Genomic DNA, 11,553 nt, shown 5'->3' with positions numbered 1-11,553 from the left:
GAGCCTTAAGGGGGCATCAGGTAAATTTTATCATATGACACAACCAAGAATTTTTTTCAAAGGAGATATAAGTGACAATGAGCACTGAAATAAAAAATTTTGACACTCTCTCTACTGCTGAAGCAGCAGGAACGTCGAAACCTAAGTGAAATAGATCAATGTCATTATCCTAACAACAGCGTACCTACCCGTCCCCCAATCCAACATTAACTCAGTGTTATTAGCTGACTGTTGTAGGGTTAGAGGAGGGGGAGGTGCCAGTTGAATAGATACTGACATTAATCCGTCCATGCAGTTCTTGAAATTGTTCTGGCGGCCGTCAAATTAGACTGCGAGTAGTCGTCAGAGTTTTGGTGAAAAAAATTTCCTGTCCTGCAAAGTTAACCCTTACCCCTTTACTGACACCATATCAGACCAAGTAAAGCTTGGTATGAAATAAATTGGCCAAAGGACTCTTAATTGTTGAATTTTGTCCAATCATGAAAAAGTGAAATGAGCTAGAAAGTCACTCGAGTGTATGACATGCGTGTTTCGCTTTAGTATCTGTGAGGTACCGCACAGACATCCCGCAATCTCCGAGGAAAATTTTGCATGATTATTATTCATAACAAAGCAGTTTTCGCAACGATTTAAGGCACATGATGTGGGCCTGTGGGCCTGCTGATTAAGCTTTGAGGCCTCGGCAAACACGAGCCGGCGAGAGTCTAATCCCTTCCAAACCTCTCGCCTGCTCGCAAGCTATCTTGACGTAAATGTTTTAAAGATCATGTGATCAACTCACATCCAATAGTTATTTTCTTTCGCTTTCGATTTCCGGCCTTAGTGAAACGAAAGCGGAATTTGCTTCAGTCTCCGAAAAGAGTTGCGCTGAAAACTTCCATAAACGTTTGACAGGTGAGTATAAATAATCTATAGTTAATTTAATTATATATAAAGAGTTCTTCTGTACAATATCTTAGCGTTCACAGGCTTGATTTAGAAATCGGGGAACAGGTGCATCATTTCACAGGTAATGTCTGCGCTCGACAAGCGGTTTCGAAATTTCCAACTTCCATTTTTTACCTACTGTGTGTGTACAAGAGGCAGTCCTTCAGACGGAAATCATCAGAAGGGAATTTTGTGAAAAGTATTATGTTAACAACAAGCCTTAAAGTCAACAAAAAATGATGAACTAGCGAAGAAATCAATTCCGCATTGAAACATGAAGGGAAATTACGCATCGAGTGTAGGGCTGTGCGTTCGATTGAAACCTTTTAACTAATGAAGGGCTTAGTGAAAATACAGCTTATTTGCCCCAACACGAACACGAATAACATTGAAAAGGCCTCGAAGGGAATTTTCGCGTACAACCGCAGCAGCTTTAACAATTACCTTGGTTAAAAAAGTGTGTTTTTGTTCCTTTCATTCAAGGTCGAGCGCTGCTCAGGTCCTTTGAATTCAAAGAGGTACTTTAGTGTGATCTCTATGTCTTATAGTTATGTTAGGCTAATCAAATAAACTTAGCTCCATCTGAGTGGGTTGTGGCTCTGTGTTCTTTCAACTGCAATTTTGATATAATTTTTTTCGAGTGAATTCTGTTGCGTTTACGAAGCTTTCTATCTTATCTTAATCCAGTATTGATGAGTGTGCATATTTTTTTTCGTTACTACCGAAATTTTTGAGTTAAGTATAAATTTCTTAATTGAAGCTCTAGGTATCTATTCCATGCAGTCACTAGAGGTTCGTGTTTTCAGTTTCTACATCGTAACTGCGAACCAAAAATGCTCCAGTTTCACATAATTAGTGCAGCCAGTTTTAATTAAAACTTTTATCTTGAAATAGAAACAAGGTGGTGACATCATTATCATGTGATTATCAGGTGTTGTAGGGGAAAGAAATTTTGGCAACCCATCACTTTCGCTTCGATCTTCCGCGTCTTGTGCATCTTGTCTTCATAAAACGCCATAAACGGTGAGTAGAATTTGTTATTTAATGAGTGTTTTCAATTTTTACTTTTTGAATTAGATAATTATAAGCGTGAGTTTCAAACGAGTTTAATTCGTGCCATTCATTCGTGCTTTAGTTGCAAAACGCACACGCCAAAACAAGATTGATCTTCCGCGTCTTGTGCATCGTGTCTTCATAAAACGCCATAAACGGTGAGTAGAATTTGTTATTTAATGAGTGTTTTCAATTTTTAGTTTTTGTATTAGATATAAGCGTGAGTTTCAAACGAGTTTAATTTGTGCCATTCATTCGTGCTTTAGTTGCAAAACGCACACGCCAAAACAAGATTGATCTTCCCATCTTGTGCATCGTGTCTTCATAAAACGCCATAAACGGTGAGTAGAATTTGTTATTTAATGAATGTTTTCAATTTTTACTTTTTGTATTAGATATAAGCGTGAGTTTCAAACGAGTTTAATTCGTGCCATTCATTCGTGCTTTAGTTGCAAAACGCACACGCCAAAACAAGATTGATCTTCCGCGTCTTGTGCATCGTGTCTTCTTAAAACGCCATAAACGGTGAGTAGAATTTGTTATTTAATGAATGTTTTCAATTTTTACTTTTTGTATTAGATATAAGCGTGAGTTTCAAACGAATTTAATGCGTGCCATTCATTCGTGCTTTAGTTGCAAAACGCACGCACCAAAACAAGACAAATTTCAAAGTGCTTCTTGATCTGTTAGGTGTGTAGATTTGAGGGATTCCCTACAGTTAAAATGACAAGAATAAGGTTAGCTTGACAAGAGACAAATAAACAGTACTTTCAAGAAACAAAATTCTCAAGAATCCAACCACATGTTCTATTTCACTAAGGAATAAATGCTGACAGATGCATTATTACATGCTCCCTTTGTTACTCGTCACATAAAGCAACTTTTAATTTAGTATGGTTTTTGGATAGCATATTTAGACAGCAATTTCAGCCTTCTTTTCACTCACTCTTCAATTTATATAGTGATAAAAATAATTCAATTTTGTTGTAAGCGATGAGTACTGCCTGTGTTTAATTTGTGCCTTTTTACCTCGTGGTATGATGTAGTCATACTATGAGGTTCACGTATGGATGGAAAATTCACTCACTCCCTCACTTGCACACTCATTCAATTTCTGATCTGTGGCACAACTGATTTAAGCCTTAAAACTTGGATCAAATTCATTTTCCCCTTAGTATATCTTAGTATATTTGGGGACTAGGATTAATGAGGAAATTTTTGCCAGAGTTCATGGATGGAGCTCTCAACATGATTTAGAATGGGGTTATGGGCAAAATTGCCTTCTTTCACCCTATTCTTGATAAAAACACTTTTGTAGACCACACAAATGAAGAAAAAATGTGCAAAACTACTCAACTGGAAAGAAAAGAATATCAAAGTCTTGAAAACCGGCGGTGTCAGCAGTCCCAGAGATAGATATGGAAACATTTAGGCGCACCGCGAAGCGATTTTATTTCTTGTCCTCAAGTTAACTTTCGCGTATCTATTTGGCTGCTATATGGCTAGATTTGACACAAAGTTGGCAGCTGATTGTTTTGAGGTTTTAAAATTTTATTTGATTAGACCTTTGTAAGCGATTTCAATTATTCTTAATTTTGATTTCGCATATCTGACAGGCTGCCATTAGGCTCAATACATTGTACACCTATTTTACAGCTGATTAACCATGTTTTGAGGTTTTCAGATTTCATTTGATTTGATCTTTCTTTTTGTAAGGCAATTACCTTGTGAGCGTTTTTGCTCCTGGGCGTGAAACGTCTTGGTCAGAATTTTAACACGCAGTTAAATTTTACTTCATGTTTGGGCACAAATCGAATTTGTGGGGTCTAAAAAGATGTATTTTGATCAAGGATGAAGAAAAAGAAGGAAAAACCATCTATAGCGTACGGCCCGACTCGACTGACGCGATTGAGAATTATGTTTATAATTCCATTTACTAAGGCAATGATCTATAAACAGTAGACGATAGGTACAGAAACAAACCTTGTAGGGGAGGCGGCAGACAACGCGTTTAATCCAGGTTTTAATGCATAAAATAATTGTCAAACAGATTATAATTGAGTGGATGACTGAATTTAATTCCATACTTAAACCGATATATTGTCAGAATTGAAGACATGAAAACTATAAAGTTCCTGGAGAATACTTCTCCTTTAGACATGGTTTGGTAATTCCGCCCACGTTCCTTTAAATCGTGACGATGGGGGTTTGCTTCCTGACGCCTATTTACACCTCGTCAGAAAAAAGACCGCTAATTAGTGATCATATAAAAGGACCTCTAGTTGCAGCGTTTAGATCACCCCTGATGAAGGCACCAGACAGGAGTGTCGAAACGTTGGGTCTATGAATTGAAACTTCTTCGGTTACATTCATTAAATCTGCAAACCAGAGTAGTATCAAACCATGTCTGATTGTCCACCTGGTTGCCGTGTGAACTTTAATATAACTCTCCTTTAGGCTGGTCTCCTTTAGAAAGTAGAAGCTCATATACATGAGGCCTCAAAATTTTATTGCGCATGTAATATAGAGAAAGCAAGAAGAAGTGGGAAAGAGCCATTATTCGATCAGACAGCTGGAGTTCTACTCAACTGCTGGCCTTGGTTGCATTCTACTCAATTAATATTCGCGCTAGGTCCGTTACCTCTCTGTCGTGCAGAAAGTGAAACGTGCATTTAGCAGAAGTTCACTTTTCGGTCTTATTTTTGCTTTCAGCGAATTATGGGCTGATAAATCTGACCATGTATATGTTCCTCTGAGCCACATAGCATTAGCTAACCTTAAAAGACGAATTCAGTAACTGAAGCGAAAACACATGTGATTCACTCTCAACAGCAAGCAAGGATCAAGCCGAATATGGCCACAGAAGAGTACTCTAACGAACAACTCAACTACTTTAGGCTTTGTCATATCATCACTGATGAAGTTGCCGGGAGTCTGCGACTATTCTTCAAAAAGAGGTGGAATCGATTTTGCAAAAGAGAATTTGGAGAATGGAAGGACTTGCCAAAAAATGGATGGGACTTTTGGAAACGTGAATCTCTAAACAACCGTGAGAGACATGCAGAAGAACTGGCAATCATGGTTAACGGAAATACAGCTGAGTGGGATTGCACCAAGTTGTTCTATGCTATCCGTTATTCTAATTGTATCGGTTGTTCCCTCGAGCCCGATCGTGTAGAAGCACTGGAGAAAATAGGAAAGGTTCGTAATAAATTTTATGGGCACATTCCACTCGGCAAGATCGACGACACAAAGTTTTAAGATATCATTGAACAAATTAAAGATGCCTTCCAAGCTATTGGTCTCTCCAGGGAGCGAATTGAAATGGTTTGTAATCAGGAGAGTTTCCCCACCAAGGAACTGAACAATGTGTTAAAAAAGGTTGAGGTACTCGAAGCTCAGCTTCGCAAAGAAATTTTGTCCTTTTGCGTCCTTCCGCCTAAACCTTCACACGAAGTTGCAGATCGTGATTGCGAGGTGGCTGAAATTGCAAAACAGTTGAAAGAGCTCAAAAAGGCCAACGAGAACAGATTGAGCTACTTGTACATTTCTGGAAACCCTGGAAGTGGCAAATCTCAGCTGGCTGGTCTCGTGGCGAAGAGATTTTTCGATGAAGGTACTCAAATTCCATTTCCTACTTCCTTTGTGATGAGGATAAATTGTGAAAGCCTAAGTTCTCTTCTTGAATCGTATAGCTCCTTTGCCCGGAAGCTTAAGTGCCCAGCATGTTCCGTTAACGAAATACTTAACTCTTCGGAATTTAACTCAGGAGAGAAGATTGCTCATTTGAAGACTTTAATCAGCGAAAAAGTCGAGCTTTACACCACCTGGCTTCTAGTTGTTGACAACGTCAAAAGCATCTCTAAGATTCATGCTTATTTGCCTGAGTCTGGAAATGAACAGTGGGCGAGAGGTCAATTGCTGATCACAACACAAGACTCCGCGTCTGTTCCGCCAATGAGCCCTTGTGTCAATCATGTCTCAGTCAGCAAGGGTATGGAGCCCCATGATGCAGTCTACCTACTAGAAAAGGTTTCTGGCGTCTCAGGTCTTGAGACGGAGGAGGTTGCACGAAGATTAGACTATCAGCCCCTTTCCTTAGTAGAAGCTGCCGCTTACGTCAGGGAATTAGAGGTTCGTGTTGGCTGGGGTGATTACTTTGAGAAACTCGAGGAAGGAAGAATAGTTGCTACTGACACAAGTGGCGTCGACCCAGTTTATCCAAAATCAATGAGTGAGGTAACGAGACTGGCTGTTAAAGAGGCAATGGAATCCACCAATGTTATAATCAAGAACGTTTTTACTTTGCTTTTCTTTTGTGCACCACAACCGTTAAGTTTGGAAATAGTAACCAATTATATTCGCAACAGAGCGGTGGAAATGAATGATGAGGATGCTATCAGACGGGAAATTCAAAAATGCTCTCTGCTCCTTTTTCACCAAGAGGAGAATGCTTGCTTTATAAGAACCCATCAGGTTACACACGATGCCATCCGCGCTGTGCTTAAAGATTATCTCAAGGCTGATAAGTCAGTAGCCATGAAAGCAGCGTTAGAGTTATTGTACCAGTTCACTGGAGATATTCGATCACACGATCATCTTTCCTCCTCAGACACTTTCGCGAAGTACTTTGAAAGCATTCCCCATATAGAATCATTGATTACACAAATTAAAGATATATTTTCCGTGGAAGAAACGCCAAATGCTTTAGAGATAGCAAATTACCTGGAAACACTCGGGGCGAATTGTGAAGAGCATTTTGCATACCAGGCGGCAAAAGATTGCTTTGAAATTGTTCTTAAAATCCGTCGTAAAAACCTCAGACGTGATGATCTCGACGTCGGAAGAACCTACCATTTCTTGGGTAATGCGCAGATAGGACTGCAAGAACACGAAGAGGCAAAAGAGAATCTTGATAGTGCACTTCGCATTCTTTTGAAAAAGCTTAGACCTGGGGATTTCGAAGTAGGAGTGGCGTACAGTGACCTAGGAGATGTGCATCAACACCTGTTTGATTTCGATCAGGCAAAGAAGTATTATAAACGCGCACTTCGCATTTTCCAGGAAGAGCAAAAATCTGGCTATGTGATCGGAGAAGCTTACATGAACCTGGGAGATGTATCTAAAAAACTCTGTAAGCTGGATAAGGCAAAAAAGTATTATGATCTTGCACTTCCCATTCTTCTGAAAAACCCAAGAGATGGATATACTGACATCGCACAAACGTACCACAATCTGGGAGAAGTACACAAAGATCTGGGTGAAGTACACAGAAGTCTGGATAAGCTGGATGAGGCAAAAAATTGTTACGACCGTGCACTGCACATTCTTCGGAAAGAGTCCGGAACAAAACATTGTTTGTTCAAAATGATCTGGAAAAGCTTGGTTGAGATAGAGCAATTGCAAAAAAACTATTCGCGATCCTCGGGTGGTTTTGGAAAACGACCTACCGATTCAGGACATCCTGGATCAGTGCCAGCAAAACGATCGAAAAAGATGTAAGAAATCGACTCTGTCCTTTCATTTTCGACCTTGGGGTTTATTTTAAATGGTAAAAATAATTATGCTACCACGCGCTCTGGAGTAATACAGTTTGGAGTCGATCCGCCATCTTGTTTGCTAATGGTGTTTATCTTCTCATTAGTCACCCGAGAATTCAAGATTTCTAGCGACGAGCTCGGGATCATCTTCCCAAGCTTCGGCAAAATGCAAGAGTCCAATCTAACAACCACAAGAATTAGTTGCTGCTTCAAGCGATGAGCAATATTTAACAACAAGCAGCGTTTCCGTCGCCGCAGACATACACGAGCGAAATGCTGTTATGATTTCTGTCATTAGCGCCGAAGCCTACGATGCCCTTTCAATTTTGTGCTCTCTGGTTTACTCATCAAGGCAAAGCGACACGCAGCTCGACAGCATCCTGAGATCTCATTTCGCACCGATGAAAATTACCACCGTAGAAAGACACAGAAGCTAACTTGAAACAACTAGCAAGACGAGAGTCTTATTGCAGGCTCTCATCGAGGAGTTAGACAATCCGGTACCTGAACATTATGGCTTGCGACTTAAGCGTATTAAATGTAAATTTATGCAGAAATCTTCAACTTACATGGTTGTGTCGTCTCTGCCAAAGGGATTCCACTAACAGAGGAAAATGGAGAAGCCATCAATCAAACGGCAAGCCCGGAGAACCCTGATTAGCTAAGGGCCTTGTTGTTAGCTACGTTCAATCCTATAACCACTCAAGCAGTTTTTTTCGAAAACCCCAAGAATTCAAGTGGTCCCCTTAGTATGACGAAGCATTTAACCAAGCCTAGATCTTGGTTTCATCTTCAAATATGCTATTCCGTTGTCACCACATGTACAACGCGACTGTCATTCTCAAGAGCAACGCAATCCAGTATGGAATTGGAGCAGTTTTACTCCACCGCTTCCCGTCTATTGCCTACTCCCCGAGGTCTCAAAATTCTTAAAAGAGAAGCTAAAGCCAAATCGAAGATCTTGCCATAATTGTTCGGCTGGGTTCCAAATGTCGCATTTGTCGGACGCAAAGTTACACTGAGAACTGAGCACGAACCCTGGTATGAAGATGTCAGCCACAGACTTTGCGACACCGGCTTTAGCAACTTCTAGACTTCGTAGCTGGTCCCTCCCCCTTTCTTCATACACAACGAAATCGGGTTTAAATTATTTGCTGAATTCCTCAGTGCCTATTTTTTGTCAAGGCTCCCTCCTCACTGCAGTACAAGAAATATGCTAGAGTTTAAGAATAAGTTTTCCATGTGGCTTCTCAATAGATAAAACGACACGTAGTCTCTCCCACACATTGCCAATGAAACGTCCAGGAACCTTGTAGTGGTGCAAGCAATATTGCTTTCAAAAAAAGGATGGCTTGTCCATTCGTACGTCGATTCTATGCTCAAGTCATACTTTGTCGTCAAGTACAAGCTCTCTCTCAGGCAGGGCTGCCTCATGTGAGGACCTCGAACTGTTATACCACACTTCCAGAGACAGCCAATTCTGTTATGACTACACAAGGTTCATGCTGAAATTGCGTACAAGAAATCAATGACCTGCAGTCTTGTACGGTGACTTGGAATAGATTGGAAGGTTTAAAAGATCATTCTAGAATGTCAACTCTGCCAAAACACCCGTAAAACTCCCCCAGCCTCGTCACTGTTATCATGGTCCACGCTGACATCTCCACGTGTACGCGTCGATTTTGCTACATATCCGTTGAGGGATTACCTTTCATAGTCGGTGCTCACTCCTATTGGCTTGGAGTGTTCGGTCTTATGAAGAGAACGTCTGCTGACTCGCACGTCAACGCCTTATACTACATCGAGGTATCATTATCCGGCTCAAATTTTCAGTGACAGTAGGGCGGCATTTCCCTCTGCAGAATATGAAGAATCCCTGTAACGTAGTGGCTTTCAGCGAGTTCTAGTTTCCCTTCAGCATCCTTCTTCAAATGATGTGACTGAACAATTTGCACAGACCCTTAAGTCCCCTATGGAGTCATCAGTCCCCAATTTATCAAGCTGTGTTCATTGACGGACTCAGAATTTCCTTTTTTCCGACAAAAGCACTCTACATGCTACTACCAAGTCATCTCTTGTCAATCACTTTCAGCTGTGAGAACTGTTCATTCGACTTTCCCTTGCAAGACCTGATATTGGTGCTCATGTAGCCAGGTAAAAAGACTATTGAATGCTGTATAATCACGACAAGTAAGCCAAGTTTAGAGAGATGGTTTGGGAGACACTTTTCTCGCACGTGACCATCCATGTGGTCAGAAGTGGTAGTCTGGTACCGTCGCACAGAAACTCGGCCTGCTTCCTTGCAAGGTCAGCTAAATGATGGGCGGACCTGAAGTAAAACACGTGGATGATGTTCTTCAGAACAGACCAAGCCCTGTGGCAACTGAATCTGGCACAATAATAGCACAGGTATAAGCGGAAGCAGCAACTGAGGACTCTTTTCCTTCTAATGTAGTAGAACCACATCCCTACTGGAAGTTTTGCAGAGCGGTAGAGTCACCTACAGCTATTCCTGCCACTCCCCGCCTACTTTGGTCTCAACTTGCCTCCAAGCCACCTCAGGGACCAGTTAAGTTACACTTAAAAGGACAGTTCACCTAAATGAACAGTTTTAAAAATGTGTGGTTTTTAAGGATTTGCTGAACATTTAAGATTTTCTGAGCAGTTGGTTTTTTTATTTGCTCATCAGTTTTAGTCATTCCTAGCGAAATGTCTCCACGGGAAGGAGATATAGTTTCTCAGTATAGATATCGAGCCCGCAGTATTTTTCTATCACTTATTCGGCTACCATGTACTTCCGAGTGATACATTTTAGGAGTGGTTCTGCCATTTTGCGTGCAGTGTTCGTCTTCTTAGTGGTCAACCACGAGAACATAAAACAATGTCGCTATGTGACAAAACAATCTTGGAACCACGTGAAGAGGCGGAGCTCACTTTGTTCATAGAAATAGCCTGTTACAGTTGAGAGATACGCTTTATTATAATATTTTTAGACTGTGTGACAAGAATTAATATCATTTAGCGCATAGGTTCTCTATAGGAGCTTTAGTGGATTAGTGTAAAGGGCATAGTTAACATTTTCTGTTGTCGTTGAGACCTAATAATTCGTAAATCGTAAGAAATTGGAACATTCTTAACGTAAACTACTCTCTTGGAGGGCTGACATAACGGTAAATAATTTTTGAATCCTACTCACTGTCCTAATGACGAAATACATAGCTGAAAAAGGAACTTTTATAATCTGATTAAATACCTCGAGGACATTCCCTTAGCCAAGTTAAAGTCCGTCTATAGTCAGCGGGGCCACATACATACACGCACAACGGACTAATCATATTACGGGAAACGAGCAGTGATGATCCTTTCTGTCTAACCACTGATTGATTAAATTTAGTGGGGAATTTCTTCGTTTCTTTTCCCGTGATGTAATTGGTTTGTTTTGTTTAACTGGCAATGGAAGAACAGAGGCCTTGTAATATGTAAATAGTGCCACGGATTTAAAAGAGACCATGTTGTTTTTTATTTTATAACTAGTTGTGGACCTTCAGCACCGTTTTAAGTCATTAAAGCACCTTAAGAAATTCGGAAAATTATTTCATTTATTTTATTTTTTCCCAAGGTATGTTTTACCGCACAATTTTCCTCCCTGTTCTTAAAGTTTATCGATTGTCGAGCCGTCAGCCCAATGTTACCACAGTTTGAGTATTTCCCCATGAAGTCTCCCAGATTAGCAAGTGGTTCAAGCGTCAACGTACGTTCATCGAGTTATGAAGCATACTGGAAAGGTGCCAAGAGTTGTTAGAGGCGTAGTCGAAAGTTACCATGGCTTCTTGAGTGCTTACCAAATTTCCCAAATGCTTCATATATCTATGAACGCTAACAGCTGACGAACGAAGCAACTCTTCTACAAAATGTTCAAAATAGTACTTCAACTGGTGTTTAAAGGGAAACTTCCCTTTATTACACTTCTACACGCACAGAAAGCGTGTATCGTGGAATTATGAAAAACACTCGCGCGATTGAACTTGACGGA

At 40.5% G+C, this 11,553-nt stretch overlaps 1 protein-coding gene across 3 annotated transcripts; it reads left to right on the top strand.

Moving 5' to 3' along the window:
• The first annotated feature begins 748 nt into the window (after positions 1 to 748).
• LOC136280919 (uncharacterized) lies at positions 749 to 11,276 on the top strand. Of its 3 annotated transcripts, none has more exons than XM_066166750.1 (7): positions 749 to 894; positions 1,411 to 1,445; positions 1,822 to 1,950; positions 2,063 to 2,138; positions 2,247 to 2,321; positions 2,430 to 2,505; positions 4,813 to 11,033. In XM_066166750.1, exon 7 carries the CDS (start codon positions 5,305 to 5,307, stop codon positions 7,480 to 7,482), a length of 2,178 nt encoding a protein of 725 aa, XP_066022847.1. In that variant the 5' UTR covers positions 749 to 894; positions 1,411 to 1,445; positions 1,822 to 1,950; positions 2,063 to 2,138; positions 2,247 to 2,321; positions 2,430 to 2,505; positions 4,813 to 5,304; the 3' UTR covers positions 7,483 to 11,033. The 3 variants fall into 3 exon arrangements, 1 of the variants encoding a protein (XP_066022847.1); XR_010717472.1 differs by lacking the exon at positions 4,813 to 11,033 and adding an exon at positions 11,140 to 11,276 and having other exon boundaries at positions 752 to 894; XR_010717473.1 differs by lacking the exon at positions 4,813 to 11,033 and adding an exon at positions 2,614 to 2,640 and having other exon boundaries at positions 752 to 894.
• Positions 11,277 to 11,553: the final 277 nt, after the last annotated feature.

Source organism: Pocillopora verrucosa, chromosome 5, assembly GCF_036669915.1.
Source record: "Pocillopora verrucosa isolate sample1 chromosome 5, ASM3666991v2, whole genome shotgun sequence".
Classification (NCBI taxonomy): domain Eukaryota; kingdom Metazoa; phylum Cnidaria; class Anthozoa; order Scleractinia; family Pocilloporidae; genus Pocillopora; species Pocillopora verrucosa.
This window is presented reverse-complemented; position numbering and strand designations above follow the sequence as displayed.

Bases quoted from the DNA above. Each gene is read 5' to 3' on its own strand.
- LOC136280919 (XM_066166750.1), top strand. From the start codon at position 5,305: ATGGTTTGTAATCAGGAGAGTTTCCCCACCAAGGAACTGAACAATGTG.